This window comes from Tasmannia lanceolata, unplaced genomic scaffold (assembly GCF_043159265.1).
Source record: "Tasmannia lanceolata isolate RefF3 unplaced genomic scaffold, GAP_Taslan_0.1 ptg000024l, whole genome shotgun sequence".
In the NCBI taxonomy this organism is placed as follows: Eukaryota; Viridiplantae; Streptophyta; class Magnoliopsida; order Canellales; family Winteraceae; genus Tasmannia; species Tasmannia lanceolata.
In genome coordinates, this window is record NW_027518701.1 from 1 (window position 1) to 20652 (window position 20652).

A 20652-nucleotide genomic window follows, 5' to 3' on the forward strand; every position below is an offset into this window, starting at 1 on the left:
AAAAAAAATTCTTTTCATTTATGATGAGCCAAACAACTATGCCTCTCTAGAAAAGGAAAGGGCATTCTTGGGAAAGTCTTTAATAGGTTGAAAGACCTTTCCTACCAACCAAACAGGCCTAAGGGGAAAAACTGAAAAGGCGTCAAGGCTAAGGAAGGTAATATACAACCTAAAACAATCCACTCATGCATGGTTTGAAAGATTTAGCTTGATATTGATAAAAAATTTGTTCAAGCAAAGTTGAGCAAATCATTCTATCTTTGGTAACAGAGATAAAAGCAGCACCACGATTTTGGTGGTATATGTTGATGACATAGTTATAACAAGCAACATCGCAAGAGCTATTCAGGACCTGAAGAAACATCTTGAGAAAGTTTTTGGCATTATAGATCTTGGTCCTCTAAAATACTTTCTCGGTATTGAGGTAGAAGATCGAATGAGACATCTTTATATCTCAGTGAAAGTATGTTCTTGACTTCTTGGAGGAAACATAAAAGCTATTGGCAAAACCATAGTTGCCAGAAGTGAGTGCGAGAAGCGAAGAGGGAAGCGAAAAGCTCTAACGAAGTAAAGAGAAAATTCTTGGGAAGCATCATTGGCGGTTAACATGAGCATATAATAAGCCTCATTAGAAGCGAACACGTACATAGAAACAAGGTTTTAAATCTCGGTTTCGGTCATCAGTGAAACCGAAACGTTTTGGCTTCGGTACGAAATTTCGGACGAAATCTTGTAAAAATTTCACCGAAATTTCTGAAACGTTTCGGTGAAATTTCCGAAATTTCGGGTGAAATTTTGTACTTCACCGAAATTTCCGAATTTTCACCGAAACGAAACGTTTCGGCCGAAAATTTGTACATTTCCGAAACTATGTGCATTTCGTTTCGTTTTCTGCCGAAACCGAAATGCACGTTCGGCCAAAATTTAATACCATGCATAATAAGATTGTAGTTAGGGAGGAAGAGTTAATACATGTAACTATGTAAGGATTACGATAGAAAATAAGACTTCACAACTAATTTTTTAGGAATTTACAGCTTCACATGTAAATTCTTATTTGAAACTTGAGTTTGCAACTTTTAAATGCACCTTTTTTTAGAAACATGGATTCAACATTATCAAAAGGGGAAAAAAACACTCTTTTAGGAAAAAAATAATTCCTAAATAGGAAGCATATTCTTAATCATGAAATGTGTCGGAAGCGTCTAAGAAGCACGCTTCCCCTAAATTTGGGAAGCGAGAGAACTTAGCTTTCAAAACGAGTTTCGGGGAAGTGAGCTTCCCATTCAACTACGAAGTTTCCGGTAAGTATGAGCAAAACCAACAGTGTCCAGTGGAACAAAGTCATAGACTAGAAGGCCAGCAAGGAGATTTGATAATTGATCCCCGAGGACAACATAGACTGGTAGGAAAGCAACTTTATCTCACGATCTCTTGCTTGGATATTCCATAATCCATGAGTGTAGTTAGCAGATTCATCCACTCACCTCGATCTACTCACTTGGAAACAGTTTATAGGATCCTAAGGTATCTGAAGGGAACACTTGGAAAAGATGTTTTATATGCCAACAGGGACACCTGACAATAGAAGGATATGCCAATGCAGATTAGGCTTGATCTCACACAGATCGTAGATCCACTAGTGGCTATTGCACTTTCGTTGAAGGTAATCTTGTCACATGGAGGAGAAAGAAATGGGATGTGGTTGCTAGGTCTAGTGCAGAGGGTGAGTACACGACCATAGCTCATGCCACTAGTCAGCCTGTGTGGCTCAAAACTTTTGGAAAAATGGGGTTAAGAGTCGATAGACCTATGAAACTCTATTGTCAGTATGTGACAACCAAGGGGCAAAACACATTACCTCTAATCCAATTTTTCATGTGAGAACCACGCACATAAAAATTGACTGTCACTTCATCAAAGAAAAGGTGGAAGCAAAAGTGATTAAAATCCCTTATGTTTGATCCAATGATCAAGTAGCTGGCATTCTTATGGGATCCAGTCTAGATGCCATGAAGAATAAAGGAGTCAAGAAGACGAGGCACATTGTTGATGTTTTTTTAGAATGTTAAGAAGATGAGGCACGTCGTTGATGTTAATAGAGCTTATTTGATTTTTAGAATATTATTTAAGTCTTTTTAGAGTGGTAGTCTTTTCCCATCGAAATCTTACAAGTTCAAAGATATGATTGTTTTGAATAGAATCCACACATGTATTACAAAAATTTTAAGTGGGAAGAGAGTCTTCAAGTAATTATAGGGTATCTTAGTCCAAAAGTATTAGTTTTTTTGGGGTTTTAAAACTTTCTAGTTCTCTTCTTTTCTTATATATATTGTAAGCCACAGAGCCATGGATGCTATGAATGAATGAAAATCAGTTTTTTCTTGCACTCTTGCAAATCATAGGTGTGAAGTCTACTTCCCAAGGTGCAAGGCTTTGACCCCTTAGTGTGACGCATAGGGTTCATTTAGTGCAATACATTGAGACTGCTAGTGGACTTCTAGAACAATTTCTTCTTTAGGGTGCAAAGTCATAAAAGCCTGCGTGCGTGTGATACCTAGGCAATATTTGGAGTGATTCCATGTCTAACCTTTCACTATAATTTCATGCTCTAACACTCTTTATTTTTAGTTATTGATCTCTGCATAATATTCTAATCCTTGCGCCCCTTAGTCTTGCCAAAAACCATTGCCTGCCCTTCTTGGCATATGCTTGCACCTTCCAGGCATGTGCCCACACACCTCTAAACTTAACCAAAAGCCCTCTTTGAGATCCAAAATCTTCCTCATGGCATATTGCTATTGTTTTGAGACCCTGCGAGATTTTTCACGTGAGATTGAAATAGATTCTTTGTGGGGTTGCTCTAATTTCTGAATTGTGAGAATTGTGACTTTGATATTCTTGTTACTTGCATGTTTTATTTGTAGATTGATTATATAATTAAATTTACTGATAGAGGCTCTCAAGATTCTCAATATATCTATTGTTTAATCATATTTTCATGGCCAAATCATAGAAGATGCATGTTGTCCAGATTTATTGCACTTTTGTTTTTACTCTTTTAATATTCCTAGATTCCTAGATATCCAAAACTTAATAATATGTCACCCTCGTTCCAGTTTCTAGAAGTGTGATCTGTCCTACGTCGGCTTTGGTATTAGAATCTAAGGTTTTCGGTCTCAGTTCCATTCATTCTTTCAGTGTTCATTCCATTATTGGTTTTCCCATTTTATGCCCACACATAGTGGTCTTGAATCTTGATTACTACTTGAGTCCGATGGAACCCGAACGAATAGTTGAGTTGTTGAAAAGCTTAAAATTTGAATGGTTGTAATCCCACTGGGATCACATGGATCGTACTCGCCAAGATTTCAATGCACATCATCTAGCCTTGGAGACTCCATGGACTGCTAAGAGTCAGGAGTTCGAGGCATTGCGGGTACCTTCTATAGAGAGCATGAAATTCCACCAGCATACTACAGCCACTATCGTCATACAAAGGTGGTTCCGACAATACTTAGCTTATACATGTTACAAACGGATAAAGAGGACGACAGTCTTTATTCAACACGCCTGAAAAAGAAAAGTTGTTTGACAGAGTCTGCGATAGCTTCCATTAATGCCAAAGGACACAGGTGGTAACGCAAAAGCAGACACGATGTCCTTTGTTCCACCAAATTTTAATTACAAATTTTAAGTTTAGAAAAGAAGTTTTACCCTTTCCACCATTGTTTTCTTTGAGGAAGCACCATATCCTGCATCCCCATGGTTTTGTTTTAGGTTTAAATTTAAGTTGAAACTTTTGTTTATTATATTTCTGCCGCACCACTATATGTTAGGGCCTTTGCTAAGAGTCACTATAGCAAATAAAAGAAAGACCAATTTTAACTTATCTACAAATAAGACAAACTTGGATGAATAAAAATGTCTGGATGGAATTCATACCCAATCCCCATCAGGGCCTGTAGCAGGAACTAGCACATTAATTTCACTCGATTTAGCTGTTGTGATAGAGGCTTGTAAAGAATCTTTACTCAGATACAGTTGGCAACCTGCTGTGTTGTCTACTAAAATTGTCGGTGCAGAACCCTACAAAACAGTCACAAGAGACAATCAGCAACTATTTCCAGCAAGACAAACCAATTCCAACAACATTTTCCACTATTGTTTACTCCTAAATTTTGAGCCATATATTCTCTCCAAGCAAAAACTAAACCCACTCTATACCAGGTACTTCAAGAGGTTCTTTATAGCCTCTTCAAGACTCAGAAAAAGGGGTGTACCTGGCATTGCACCTCAACCCCATTGCTGTTAACAATCTCACAAGCTGCCACAACATCCTGTTTGTCAAGAATCAAGATATGAAAATTAATTCATTTGTCACATTAATTACAAACTAATTAGCTAATTTGTGGTTGTGCATGCTTCTTTACCGACCATAAATACAATTCCCATCTTGCTGCATTTATCAATTGTGATGTTGTTCACTTTCCCTGCGGTTTAAGAGAGAAACATAAACTTTGTTTGCACTTTTTGTTTTAAGAGCAGAAGAGAGATGTGTTAATCTAAATATGATGCCCAAATTTTATTAAGTACATCCAAAACAGAATAACAAATGGACAAGAAAGAGGAAACTAGAAAAATACCTTTAATCTGCAAAACAGAATCTTTGCATCCAAAAATGTAAACAGACTGTTTTGAATCACAGTCGTCGATGACCAAGTTCTTTCTTCCAATCTGATTCTCAACCACCCATCTGTCAAACAATATATAGCCAGAATCGAGGTCGAATAAATACACATCCATATCAAATAAAAACATGCAGACGTAGGGAGATTCCATGCAAATAGCCTAAGACACTAAATTTTTTGAACACTAATGTACAGAAAGCTCACTTGCGACCCATCTGAAGCTCCAATTTTGGAGGGCCTGCTTTAGAAAAGGAAGGTGAAGCGCCTCGGGCTTCCTTTTCACTTATACCAACCACACCCGTTCTATCAGCACGATTCTTTGTTTTCATATCATTTGTCACCTTTCTCAAACCTGTCATGTGAGGCTTCAAATATAATTAACCACAGTCTATAAACTAAAAGAAGACATGAAATCCATTTGTTTCTTACATCCTTGCATGGCATACCTGCAGTCACAGGCTTCCCTGACCCGATTTCTTGAAAGACAGCAGCCATCCCTTCCTTTGGCCGTGATGATGGTGTATCAGCACTTAGAAGAGACGCCGGTGGAGGAGGTGGAGGGGCAGGCGGACTGGAAGAGGGAGCTTTAGATGGAGCAGGTTTAGGAGTGGAGTTGGTCACTTTTCCAGTAGGACCCCATACAAGACCCAAAGGATAGTAACTCTTAACGTATTCCCTCAAGCCCGGCATATAAAGCTCCTTCAAAGCTTTTGCCCACTCTACATGATCTTGGTCTTTGTTTTTATACTCTATGAGAACCTGGATTTGACATACAAAAAATTCATTTCCGATAATTACTCCATGTTTTCATTGATTCTTTTCCAGGGGGTAAGATAAAAAGAGGCGGATAGACATTTCAAAATGACAGGAATATGTCAGCAACGCGGAATGAGAAATCATCTTTGTAACTTTTCATGGACACATGGTGATGACAAAAAGAGAAACAACATGGGCAACCAAACAGATCCACACACTAGCATGCCTACAAATATACAATATATCATTAGAACATTGAGTATATAAAATTATAGCAGACATACGATTAATAGAAATGCGTTGAGTATATACTGTACATGCAACTTGGTTCTATCACAGATTTTGCTTTCATCTTTTGTCTTTAACAGAAAAGGAAGTGTTCTGTGCACACAATGGAATACAAAACACCAAATTTAATGGCTGGGAATTTGTTGGCATACCTTGTTGTTATAGAATTCGGCCATTTGCCAACTTTCTTCCACATGTGCAGTTGGGAAGCTCATACCTTGAAGAGAAACAAGGAAATCCGTACATAAATAAAGATGTTTAGAAATGAAAGGGTTTCTCTATAAAAGTTCAAACCAGAGAATTTGCCCACCGCAATCTTTGCCTAAGAAGGCAAGCCAGGCCAAAGCAGTGAGACTGTCAGCAGCAGCCTTAAAGTGGTTAAAGAAATCAGATCTTCTTCCTTCTGTCATGGCATTTGCTTTCACGATCACATCATTAAGCGGCTTCAGAAATTCTGCCAAACCCGTAATGTCTGGTTTCTGCAGCATTGAGCATAATCCAAGATCAAATTTCACAAATAGAATTCAAAGTCCAAAACAGATTGTAAAAACATCTGAAAACCTAGAACTTCACATGATTACAATTCCTATTGATAGAAGAACATATAAAAAAATTCTATTTTTCAGTTCTGATGGAAAAATGTGCAGATATGATTCAAACTGAAAATTCGTATGACAGAGCACTCTATATATCATTCAGCATCTAAAGAAAGATTCTATCATGAAGAGATTGGAAATAAAATGGCTACTTTGACCCTTACAGTTCGGAATTGATGGATTTTCATTGCTTAAATCTAATAAAAGGACACAAATTTTACAGATGGGGTGACAATGTTAAATAATCAACAATAAGTATTAAAATCAATTAAAAAGAAGATAAGCTCATGATTCAATGACAGAACTATTGCGGGAATCATGGACACATGATTTTCTCTTAGCGCAATCTCTCTGTCATCCCATTTAGGAATGAGTCCTAAATGTTTTGGATTCCATCTTTGTATCTCATTTAGGAATGAGGAGTGATTTTTTTTTTTTTTTTGATGATTAATGAGGCGTGATTTGCTATTACCTAAATGGTTTGGGCCTGCTTTTGTAATCATTTCTGTATATAGTGTCAACATAAATCTCCCAAACTAAAATAGTTGTGTGGAGTCTTTCTTCCTAAAGGCAAAACATTTCATGGTATCAGAGCTAAACCACCCTATGCCTTCTCCTCATGTTGCTGTTCACATTTGCAGAAACCTGCTTCTATGGGTTATTTTCCTGCTCATCCAATCAACCATTTACATCATTCCTATGGCAAGCGATTCATCTGTCTCTCATGCCAACCAACAGCCTGTCACTGCTACTGAGAATGCATTTTGTTTCACCAATGTCACCACTGTTGGAACCTTCACAGCCATTGATCCGTTTTCCCCATATTATCTGCACCATTCAGATAATCCAAGTACAATCCTTGTCTCAATTCCTTCGAACGGTGATAACTATCCTACTTGGCATAGTTGCATTTTATGCGAAAAACAAAATGGGTTTTGTGGATGGGTCTTTAACCAAGCAGAATTCTCCAGACTTCGATGCCAAGGCTTGGGCCAAATTCTCCAGACTCCAATGTCCAGGCTTGAAAAGGTACAACTTCATAGTTTGACCATGGATCCTCAATGTTCTAACTTGAACATTGGCGGATAGTATGATCTATGCCCAATCTGTTTGGGAGGAATTACAAGAGAATTTTTCACGAAGCAACGAAACTAGGATCTTCCACCTTAACCGGGCCATTTCCACTATCCAATAGGGAACTCGGACCCTAGCTATATACTACATGTGTTTGAAGGTCCTCTGGAATGAGCACTCCTATAACTTTATTTTTAATTACACATGCGGTGCACAACACACCCTCAACAATACCCAACAACAGGTGTGTGTAGATCAGTTTCTATTAAGGCTTTCAGAGAGTTTCAATGGGAAATGTTCTCAAACACTGACCATGGATCCCTTACCTGATATTAACAGAGGTTAAATTGTGCGACAACATGTGTCACTAGGTGTTCGATGTGACTAAGCCATTGTTGATGGCTTTCTTGCTCATATGATCATAGTTTTAAAACTCCCCTGAGTCATCGTGGACTCCCCCGAGTCGGCTCCATTTTAGCTTGACCGTGTTCCGTGTTTTGCCCTATAGAGTCAATAAAAACACCTTTTACTCTCCCGAATTATGATTATGTCACCCGAGTACTCAACCGCATCGTGCCGAGTCGACTAGGATTTTCATGGGCCGCGTTTGACTCACATCCGCATTTTGAAACACTGCATGTGATAGTTCTAGGTATGTATTCATGCTTCCTCTAGCATTTCCCAAAGTTGCATCTTAAAATTTCATCATTTGCATATATTTTCATACATTTATGTGATTTTACATGATTTCCACCAAAATTTCAACCGAAACCGAAATGTTTTCGTTTCCCTGCCGGCTGAAACTGAAATTTAAAGCCTTGTACTCAACTAAAAGGATTAGACTATACAGACACGTTTGCCCCTATTGCCAAATTGGTAACGAAACGTTGTCTTCTTCCAATATCAACTATTTGAGGCTGGCATCTACATCAATTAGATGCCAACAATGCCTTCTTGCAGAGAGCTTTACACAAGTATATATGAGGTTACCTCTGGGATTTAGCTGATAGGGGAGAGCACGTATGTCAACTTCACAAATCCCTTTTATGGACTCAAACAAGACTCCCGCAATTGGCTCTCCACTTTGTCACACACCTTTAAAGCTGCAGATTTCCACGAATAACTTGCCGATTACTCTCTTCACCAAGTCTACAGATTCTACCTATACTGTAAACCTTGTCTACGCCGATGACATCATCATCACTGGAAATGATCCTTCATCTATACAAAGCATTAAATCTTTTCTTCAACTTTGGTTTCAGATCAAGGATTTAGGCATACCCAAAGTATTTCCTTGGCATAGAAGTTGCAAGCAGCAATGGGGGCATATTTGAAATTCCAAGGGGGGTCCCGAGTACGGCAACTATGAGGAGTGAATATTAATTAGGTTTCTAGCAAGTTTTAATCCTTTTAAAAACTCAAACCCAAATTGGAAATTAAGAGATCAACAATGAAATTCAAGCACACAAGTTAAATCTAAAGGTGCAATGCAAATAAAGAGCTAGAGTTCAAGAGAGAGTGCACCCGAGATTTAAAGTGGTTCGGTCCTCAAAACGCGAGGCCTACTCCACTCCACCAACCAAACCTATTGATGGCTTCACTATGTGATTTTCTTAACTTCGGCGAAGATCGGTGCCGATTACAATTCCGATTACCTTTAACCTTGGTGGCAATCTTCACCACGGAGAGTGGGCTACGCTTCTCCGAACACTCGCCCAATACAAGTTCTTTGAGTAAGAAAGAAAGAACAAAAAAACAATCCCTCACGAGGGATTACAAGAATTGTAGAAGATGTACAAATTGAGCCTATGATCCAAATCCTAATCTTTAGAGCATGAGAGGCATAATCAAGTTTGATTCACTCTTTGGATGTTCAAATGAAGTTTAAGAGTGTTAGGATTGATGGTCTTGAAGTTTAGAATGCCCATATATATAGAAAAACCAAAATATGACCGTTCAATGGCATTGTGGTAATTCCTGGAAAATTCCCAACGGCTAAAAATCCGACCGTTATAGTGTTCTCGGAGTTCTGAGAATATTTCTCGGAGTTCCGAGAAAAAATCTCGGAGTTTCGGGAATACAAACAGAAGTGAGAAAAATGTTACTGGACCATTTCTCGGAGCTCCGAGGAATCTCTCGGAGTTCCGAGCTCGGAGCTCCGAGAATTCTCTCGGAGTTTCGAGAAGCCTATGTCAAGCAGATTTTCACTTCTTGTTTTTGGGCTTCCAACTTTACACCAAGTTAGGATTGTTATGAGGGTTCCACATTGTTGGAACACCACAAGGACAATCTTTTATACATTTTGGGTGTGTGAGATTAACTTAATTATGCCTCTTAAAATCTAAAACTAAGATTGGATCTTATACATTCAAATATGACTTTGATCTTCAATGGATTCTTCAAGTCTTCATTTGTCTTGGACTTCGATGTCTTTGGCCTTCATGATGTGGTCCAATGAGATTTTCTTGGCCTCAATCCAAGCAATGTTGTCTTAGCACCAATGTGATCTACAACTTAGACAATCAAACACATTAGTGATCATAAATCACTTGTGTATTGGAATCATCAAAATAAGATGGGAATGCCAAGGTGGAAACCATTGGGCTTACAATCTCCCCCTTTTTGATGATGACAAGCACAAGAGATTTTCCAATAAGGCAATAACAGCATACATATTTTCCTTACACTAGAATTCTCTCCCCCTTTGGCATCAATAAAAAAGATTGGGGTAAAAGAGAAACAAATGGATGAATATGCAATTTAAAACTCCCTATTTTTCAAGGAAAAAGACAAACCTAGAACTCCCCCTATTTGAAAAACAAATTCAATACTAGAGGGGGTAATAAACTAACCATAAAAAGATATTCAAGATTAAGCAAATACCCCTAATCTAAGCACATATGAAGATGATCATATGGGGGCTTTGGGAACCCAAGATTTCTTGGTTCCACCACAATCCCTAATCTTAGATGCACATTGGAATTGGTAATGACCATTTATTTCACAATAATGGCATCTAACATGAGGGTTAGATAAGCTAGTTCTATCATAAAAAGCATGATTAGGTTTATGACTAGCTTTCTTTAAGATTATGTCAATTATTTTATCTCCATTTAGGAATCCATGGAGACATAATCTTAATCTTTCATTTTCATTATGAAGATGTGTTATTTGATTTAAAGAATCATTAAATTCATCTTCATAAGATTTGGAAGAGCTTGCCATATTTAGAAATTGTGCTAATCGGCAAGTTTTCTCATCCAAAATACCCTTAAGGGTTTCAATCTCAAGTTTAAAATGTTCAAGTTGAGCTTGAGATTTTGATATGGAAGAAGATGATTCATTTTTCAAAAAGTCAAGTTCATTTTGTAATTTTGAAATGGATTTCTTTTGAACTTTATTTTTAGAAATTTGAGAGTGCAAGGTTGAGCACAATTCATCATATGATATTTTTTCACTATCACTACTAGATGAATAACAAGAGGGGTTAGAATTTGCCTCATCTTCATGGGAGAGTGCCATGAGGCAAAGGTCATCTTTATTTTCTTCCCCTTCACTTGAGCTCTTTCCCGAGGTGCTAGTAACATCCCATCCGGCGGCAAGAGCCTTATGCTTCTTCCAATCCTTCTTTCCCTTGTACTTTGAGGAAGACGACTTGAGAAGTGGACAATCCGGTCTTTTGTGTCCAATTTTCTTGCAATTGTAGCATCTTAAAGCTCCCTCAACTTCACTTTCTTCTTTCTTCTTCTTTTTATCCTTTTTATGTTTCTTTCTCCATAAGCTTTTAAATTTTCTTAAAGCTTCTTCTTCATCGCTATCCGCATCACTTGATGATGAGTCCGTCTTGTAGGCCTTTAGAGCTAGAGATCGACTTTCTCTTTCTTTCTCTTTCGGCTTTTTCTCTTCTTGACGGCTAGTGAGGAGCATCTCATGAGGATAAGAGATCCTACAAGCTCCTCCATGGTTAGCGTCTTGAGATTCTTTGATTCTTGGATGGCTGTGACTTTTGGGTCCCAATAAGGAGGAAGTGACCTAAGCAATTTACTCACAAGCTCATCAGTAGGATAAGATTTACCAAGATTTGCTAATTCATTAGAAATTTTAGAAAATCGGGTATACATATCGGAAATACTTTCGTTTTGATCCATTCTAAACATTTCATATTTGCTCTTTAACAAGTTTATTTTGGAATCTTTAACTTGTGATGTTCCCTCCTGGGTAACGGCAAGTGTATCCCAAATAATCTTGGCGGAATCAAAAAGAGCAACTCGATTAAACTCCTCCATAGATAAGGCGCAAAACAAAGAATTTATAGCTTTGTAATTTAAATTTGCATGCCTTTTTTCTACCATATTCCATTCTTCAAATGGTGTGGAAGGCAAAATGTATCCATTTTCAACAATATGCCAAAGTTCCACATCTATCGAAAGAAGATAGATGCGCATCCTTGTCTTCCAATGTCCATAGTTAGACCCATTAAAGAAGGGAGGTCTAGTTGTGGAATGGCCCTCCGGAAGTCCGGTTCCATTTCTATCCGCCATTTGACAATTAGAAAGTTGCCAAAGATCTTATGATCTTTAATCTTATGATCTTTCCCTTGTTGAAATTTTTAAAGAAAATTTACCAAAGATTTTAAGAAATGAAAATCTTTTAAGAGCCAAGGCTTTGATACCAAGTGAAATTCCAAGAGGGGTCCCGAGTACGGCAACTATGAGGAGTGAATATTAATTAGGTTTCTAGCAAGTTTTAATCCTTTTAAAAACTCTAACCCAAATTGAAAATTAAGAGATCAACAATGAAATTCAAGCACACAAGTTAAATCTAAAGGTGCAATGCAAATAAAGAGCTAGAGTTCAAGAGAGAGTGCACCCGAGATTTAAAGTGGTTCGGTCCTCAAAACGCGAGGCCTACTCCACTCCACCAACCAAACCCGTTGATGGCTTCACTATGTGATCTTCTTAACTTCGGCGAAGATCGGTGCCGATTACAATTTCGATTACCTTTAACCTTGGTAGCAATCTTCACCACGGAGAGTGGGCTACGCTTCTCCGAACACTCGCCCAATACAAGTTCTTTGAGTAAGAAAGAAAGAACAAAAAAACAATCCCTCACAAGGATTTACAAGAATTGTAGAAGATGTACAAATTGAGCCTATGATCCAAATCCTAATCTTTAGAGCATGAGAGGCATAATCAAGTTTGATTCACTCTTTGGATGTTCAAATGGAGTTTAAGAGTGTCAGGATTGATGGTCTTGAAGTTTAGAATGCCCATATATATAGGAAAACTAAAATATGACCGGTCAGTGGCATTGTGGTAATTCCTGGAAAATTTCCAACGGCTAAAAATCCGACAATTATAGTGTTCTCGGAGTTCCGAGAATATTTCTCGGAGTTCCAAGAAAAAATCTCGGAGTTCCGGGAATACAAACAGAAGTGAGAAAAATGTTACTGGACCATTTCTCGGAGCTCTGAGGAATCTCTCGGAGTTCCGAGAAGCTTATGTCAAGCAGATTTTCACTTCTTGTTTTTGGGCTTCCAACTTTTCACCAAGTTAGGATTGTTATGAGGGTTCCAGACTGTTGGAACACCACAAGGACAATCTTTTATACATTTAGGGTGTGTGAGATTAACTTAATTATGCCTCTTAAAATCTAAAACTAAGATTGGATCTTATACATTCAAATATGACTTTGATCTTCAATGGATTCTTCAAGTCTTCATTTGTCTTGGACTTCGATGTCTTTGGCCTTCATGATGTGGTCCGATGAAATCTTCTTAGCCTCAATCCAAGCAATGTTGTCTTAGCACCAATGTGATCTACAACTTAGACAATCAAACACATTAGTGATCATAAATCACTTGTGTATTGGAATCATCAAAATAAGATGGGAATGCCAAGGTGGAAACCATTGGGCTTACAATATTCATAATTCATCAACCAACACAAGTACACCCTAGATATTCTCTCTGAAGCCGGTCTACTTGGAACTAAACCCGTATCATTTCCTATGAAACAAACCATCCACCTCAGTCTAGATACCAGGGAACTTTTGGTTGATCCCTCTTCATATTGTCAGCTCATTGGACGTCTCATATAGCCCACATAGAAGCTGTCGTGCACATACTTCGATATCTCAAATCCAATGCAGGGAAAGGAATTTTGTTTCTGCAACAAGTTCATTACAACTTTCAGTCTTTTCTGATTCCAATTGAGCAGCCTGTCCGAGCGCCCGACTCGATCACAGGCTACCATACACTCCTTGGTAACAACCCCTTATCTTGGAAATCCAAGAAGCAAACAGCAGTCTTCAGATCTTCTATTGGGGCTGAATATCGATCCATGGCCTCTACCAGTTGCGAGTCAGTATGGTTCCAAGCACTTCTTCACGTCATTGGTGTCACTCATTCATCTCCCATGCGGATGTGTTGTGAGTCTTGTGACAATCAAGCGGCTCTTCACATTGATGTTAATCTTGAATTTCATGAACGTACCGAACACATTGATATCGATTGCCACATTATATGGGAGTGACTACAGTCTAGTGTTCTTTCCACGGCCTACGTCCCTTTCAAGCTCCAACTTACCAATATCTCCACCAAGGCCCCTCAGGCATGATCAATTTCATAATTTACTTTCTAAGTTGGGCGTTCAAGATCCTCACTTCAACTTGACGGAGTGTATTACAGGAATCATGGAGACGTTATACGCTTATCACAAATCCCCTTTCATCCCATTTAGCAATGAGTCCTAAATGTTTTTGGATTCCATCTTTGTATCCCATTTAGTAATGAGAATTTGCTCTTACCTAAGGACCTGTTTGGATTACAAGAATTTTCTAGAAAAGTTTGGAAAGGAAAATTATTTCTTTAAGTTCCTACATTTTTAACACATGAATAAAGATGACTTGAACCAACCATGTTCATTTTTTACTCACGGACCTTCCATTTAAGATTTTATCCCTTTAAAATAACTGTAAGGGATTTGCTAGCGTCCATCGCAGAAGGCATTTCGCGGATGGTCTGTTGCATCTGACAGCACCCACCTCGTGAATGAAGACAAAATCTGCTGAAAAGTGAGCCTCTGTGGCTGCTGACAGACCATCCACGAAATGCCTTCTGCAATGGACGCTAGCAAATCCCTAACTATAATCATATCACTTCCCTCCAAATCAATGAAATAAAAAAATTTATTCCGTCAGAAATAAGTTTCTTGCAATCCAAACAGGGCCTAAATGGTTTGGGTGCTCATTTCGCAATCGTATCTGTAGATAACATCAATACAAGTCTCCTACACTAACAAAATCGCGTGGAGTCTTTTTTTTTTCCCAATGCTAAAACTTTTCACGAGCAATTCCTTAATCAGATCGTTGAAAACCATTAGATCCAAACATTCTATCAATAACTAAACTTAGATTCGTGCCATTAACTAAACTCAAATTCATCAATAACACATTGTAAGCAAATCAAATCAAACAGATAATTACTAGTTCTCAAAGAAGAATATAAATTCAAGAAATCTGCTAATTCCACAAAAATGCAATCAAATGAAAAATCACCTGGCACTGCTTGGATCTAATAAGTAATTCCTTCTGCACAAAAAACGCCTCTTCAATAATCTTCGTTACTTCCAGAACTTTCCCACCGATCTTCTGAGCGGAAGCAGAAACCCTAGCGAAGAATTTCTCCACCAGATCTTCATAGGCCACGATTGAAGGATCCACCGGTGCATCAGAAACAATTTCCGGCGAACTCCCCGGCCGGAATCCGGTGGAAAGTACTTCCAGGCGAGAAACTGCAGCCTCGAGTCTCTCTATCAGTTTCTCCTCCATTTTTAGGGTTTGCTAGAATCTCTCTCTCTCTGTGAGATCTGAAATATGAGATTTTGTTGTTGTTGTTGTGTTTTTTTTTTTTTTGGAGGTTTTGTTTTTGTGGTGGAAATGCTGAAAAAGCGAAAAGAAAGGCTTTCGGTGGAAGATTCTCACCGTCTATCCTTTTGCAACTAAACGAGATGTACGGACATAAGTTCGTTCGTTTGATGGACACGTGTCGATCATCGAAAGCATCTGCTCCGTTGCGTTTCACTTGGTTTGGCCTTGAAGCAAAATTTCATGAGAAGGGGATAAAAGTTGGGAGATGATTTTTTCGCCCTACTTTAGGATAATGCGCTCCGCTTGTAATGTGATTTTATCTCAAAAAGGGTTAAAGTGAAAAAGCGTTAAAGTCTGGGGCGATGATTTTTTTCGCTTCACTTTAGGATAATGCGCCCCACTCTAATGTCATTTTGCGTTAAAGACTGCCTACAATTCACGTTAAAAGGGGTGTATTATCGTACAGTGGGGCGAACAAACCATCTCCCTAGGTGAGAGAGTTGGTCCCAGCTATTCGAAATCGGAGATAGAGCAAGAGAAAATGCTACGAGGACGGTGGAAATAAGTTTCCTAAGTGAGAGATTTTACGTGGTGTAAGCCCGTATACCAGTATTTTCCAGGATGATCCCAAACCGTTCATTTGTGTGGCCCATTTTATAGGATGATCCAAACCGTTCATTTGTGGGACCCATTTTATAGAATGATCCAAACCGTTTATTTGTTGGACTACATCGTAAATAGGTTGCATCCCTATTAGAGGTTTAGGATCATCCTATGGAGATGATTTACAGAGACAGCCTATTTAAGTTGTGGCCTAACAAATGAAGGGTTTGGATCATTCTATGAAGTGGGCTCCACTGTCTTTTTTGAAAAATAATTGCCTTCCCGTGCACACAGCATATAAAATATCCTATCGACAGATGGATGATCCAAACCATTTATTTTTGGGTCCCAATGTATCTAAGTTGTGCCCAAAATTGAGGGTTTGAGCAGTTTTGTGAGCAGTTTTGTGGTACACAGGGCTGCAACTCGGGTCCGGCGGGTTGAGTCTCCTTGTACGATGGTGAGCTCACCTTCTTTAGGCCATGTTTGTTTTAGATTTTGAGAATTGATTATGTCCAAGATTAATTATTTAAATTAAAACTAAGGTCATGTTTGTTTCAGATTGTAACAACCGGTAATCAGTTGGGGCCCTCACCATCGGTTGTCACAATCTGAAATGAACATGGCCTAAATGTAAGGCCATATTTGGCAACCATGAAAAATTATTCCATGGAATATCTGTGGGCCCACCTATACAAACTATACGAGAGGGTTTGAAGAGGGAGGAGAAAATTGAGTACGCGATAGCAAGTTTTAGGCCATGTCTGGCAGCCTGGAATTTTTTTTTCATGCTAAATCACTGTATCAAAGTGGTGAGAGTAGGGTAGGGCACTGGGAGAAAGAGAGTGTTTCCACTTGGAGACGACATTTATCATGAAAAATATTCATAGTCAATGTAATGCTAAAAAGCAACCAATCGCATGCTATAAAGATAAATACACCAGTGAACAAACAATAAACAGATGCAGTAATCCAAGTACGAATCTAAAAATCCGAGAAATATAAGTAAACATGAAGACAATAACAAAAAGAAACCCGATAAGAAAATGCCAGGGAAAAAAGGAAAGGGACATACGATAGACTCAGTGGCGATTCCGAGGAAATCCAGCCCAGCGATTCTGATCCATAGAGATGAAAAAAATCAATCTCGCGATCGTTATAGTCTACACTTAGAATTGTTTGTTAGAAAATTGATGTGCAAATCTATAATTTAGGATTCGAGAATACCTTATAACAAATTAACCTCACAACTTGAAGACAGAGATCAATAATACTATTTTCTGCAATAATAATCTGTAAAGAAAAAGAGAAATCGTTAGATCACTTATCGAGTTGAGGCACGAAGAATCTTCGCTGTCCTTAAGGCAAATCTCGCATCCACTATGACGAATCAACGGTGCAGATGGGCGTCTCGGTGTATGCCTCCAGAATACAACAACTCTCGCTCCAGGGGTGTGCACTCACGCAACCCGGATGCCTAAGAACTCGCTTATATTTGCCAAAAGCCTTGAGCAGAAAACCAGATAGAAAACCAGAGAAGAAAAAGAGCAGAAGAATAATCCGTCAATGATATCTTTCTGTTTTCTCTAAAATCAATTTTAAAGAAAGGTAATCGACACGTTAGGGTGAAACGTCGCACTCTTTTAGTGCGTGATAAACGTTTTCCAAACGGTCACTAAACCACGATTAATGAATCTCAAACGGTAAAAAAGAGTTAAAACAAAATAAATAAATTATTGACCGTTAAAAGAAAAAAAAATAATAGAAAAAGAAAAGCCTTAGGTCCACGCGCGCGGCCTGCTGAGCCGGGCGGCGCGCGTGTGTGGTAAGATCAAAAGCCCACCGGACCCAAGTGGGCGATCCGTGCGCGTAGGATCCCCATGACCTCTTGCTCATTCACAAGGCTAAGAAAGTGAAAGTATATATATATATATATATATATATATATATATATATATATATATATATATATATATATATGGCCACTCTCATCAACTCACACTTCTCATCTAGGACTAAAGTTTTCTCATGACTTTAGTCTTTTTGGAGGGAAGCCCAAGTAATTTGAATGAGAAGCCCAAAAGCATACATATAATGACTAAAAACACCCCATTGTAAGTTTGAATTACAAAAAAACTTTTTTCACATAAAAAGTCAACAATCCCCCACTAATTCAAAATTACAAGAAATAAATAAATCATAAATGTAAATAGATTTGATCAAGGCAAGATGTGTTATGCATCAGTAGAGGTGTCTTTCGGCCATGTGCTATGTCCTGTTTTCATGAGCGCTCTAGAGAAATTAGCCCATTCTCATAGGAAGCGGCCACACTTCCACACTCATATAGGTGTATTTATCAGGAGTGCCCTGTAACTACGCACCCCACTGACAATCAGCTAGTCAGCTATAGATAACATTAAGAGTCCTACAACTCATCCTCTTTTTGTTACAGGTTGCACCAACACCATAGGGATAGGCTTAGTGAACTTAATTCACATACAACTTGGTGCAAAACAGATCACTCAAATAACTTATTTTTCCCATTGAACCTACTTCTTGGGATCTCCAGACAGATAGGTTGGGTTCCTGTTATAGGTGATCTAAACAGTGGGCTTCAGCCCCATCCCCCTCGATGTGCTCATGACTAAATTTTTATTTAGTCTTTTTGTAAGACAATCTAATATATCACTTGATCTTACATAATCAATGGTTATCACTCCATTCTTCAACAACTATCTTATGGAGTTATGCCTCCGACGAATGTGTCAGAATTTACCATTATATTCATTATTACCTGCTCTTCCAATAGCAGCTTGACAATCACAGTGGATTGTAATACCCTGTACTGGCTTATTCCAAAATGGAATATCAGTCAGAAGGTTTCTAAGCCATTCAGCTTCCTCACTTGCTTTCTCTAAAGCAATAAACTCAGACTCCATAGTCGATCTGGCTATATACGTTTGCTTGGTTGATTTCCAAGAAACTGCTGCACTTCCTAGAGTGAAAACATATCCACTCCTTAATTTGGTCTCAAATCCAGATACCCAATTTGCATCGCTATACCCTTCTAGTACAACAGAATATTTAGTGAAATGCAAACCATAGTCTATGGTTCCTTTAAGATATTTCAATACTCTAATTAGAGCTTCCCAGTGATCACTACCAGGATTACTGGTATAGCTACTGAGTCTACCCACTGCATAGGCTATGTCTGGCCTAGTGCAGTTCGTCAAATACATTAGACTCCCTATAACTCTAGAGTATTCAAGTGGATTTACTCCACTTCCTTTATTCTTACATAATTTTATACTAGAATCATATGGGGTAGCCACAGGTTTACAATCAAATTGATTAAACCTTCTAAGAATTTTTTCTACATAATGAGACTGAGATAGAATTATTTCTTCTGGGTTTCTTTTAATTTTGATACACAGGATTACATCTGCCTTTCCCAGATCTTTCATATCAAAATTATTTGATAAATTTTTTTTAGTGCCTTTAATTACACTAATGTTTCTTCCGATGATTAACATATCATCTACATACAGACAAACAATAACACCACTATCCTCATTAAATTTGCTGTATACACACTTATCTGATTCATTTATTATGAATCCATTTGATAGCATCACACTATCAAACTTCTCATGCCATTGTTTTGGGGCTTGTTTCAAACCATATAGAGATTTTATAAGTTTACACACATTTTGCTCTTGGCCTTGGATTACAAAGCCTTCAGGTTGATCCATATAGATCTCCTCATCCAATTCACCATTCAGAAATGCAGTTTTGACATCCATTTGATGGATTTCCAGGTTATAGATTACAGCTATGGCAATTAATATTCTTATTGTAGTTATTCTAGTTACAGGTGAATAGGTGTCAAAGAAGTCAATTCCTTCTTTTTGCTTGAACCCTTTAGCTACTAATCTAGCTTTATATTTATTTATAGTTCCATCAATTTTTAATTTCTTCCTAAAGATCCACTTGCAACCAAATAGGTTTGCAACCAGGAGGCAGATCTGTCAAGATCCATGTCCCATTACTCAAAATGGAGTCTATTTCACTCTTGATAGCTTCTTTCCAGAATGAAGAATCTGGAAGGGACATTGCCTCTTTATATGTCTTTGGATCTCCTTCTAGAAGATAGGCAATGAACTCTGGACCAAAGTTTTTCTCTACTCTGCCCTTTTACTTCTTCTAGGCTCTACCGATTCTTCAGACACTAGATGATCTTTATCTATAGATTCAATGGGTCTTTTAAGTGTGTTCTCACTTAGACACTAGTCTTATAAGGGAAAAAGGTTTCAAAGAATTCAGCATCTCTGGATTCTATTATGGTGTTAGGTTGCATATCAACATGATCTGACCTATAAATCAAAAACCTATATGCACTACTATTTTGTGCATAACCAATGAATGCACAATCAACAGTCTTAGAACCTAACTTAGTACTCTTAGGATCTGGAATCCTAACTTTAGCTAAGCACCCCCACACTTTAAGGTATTTAAAATGTGGTTTTCTATTCTTCCATGACTCGTAAGGAGTTTTGTCAGAATCTTTAAAAGTTATCTTGTTCAGAATATAACAAGCAGAGAGAAGAGCCTCTCCCCATAAATTTTGAGGTAATCCTGAACTTCCTAACATAGAATTTACCTCGTTCATCAGAGTTCTGTTTTTACGTTCAGCAACTCCATTTTGCTGTGGAGAGTATGGTGCAATAACTTGATGTATTATGCCTTGATTTTTACAAAATTCACTAAAAGCATTA

The 20652-nt window shown here is 38.1% G+C and overlaps 1 protein-coding gene across 1 annotated transcript; it reads right to left on the minus strand.

Moving 5' to 3' along the window:
• Positions 1–3924: 3924 nt before the first annotated feature.
• LOC143857332 (cyclase-associated protein 1-like) lies at positions 3925–15370 on the minus strand. Its single transcript, XM_077367756.1, has 9 exons — positions 14963–15370; positions 6046–6214; positions 5888–5952; positions 5138–5450; positions 4896–5043; positions 4647–4756; positions 4438–4493; positions 4284–4340; positions 3925–4089 (listed from the first exon to the last, which is right to left on the minus strand). The coding sequence occupies exons 1-9, from the start codon at positions 15233–15235 to the stop codon at positions 3940–3942; spliced, it is 1341 nt and encodes a 446-aa protein (XP_077223871.1). The 5' UTR covers positions 15236–15370; the 3' UTR covers positions 3925–3939.
• Between the last annotated feature and the right edge of the window lie 5282 nt (positions 15371–20652).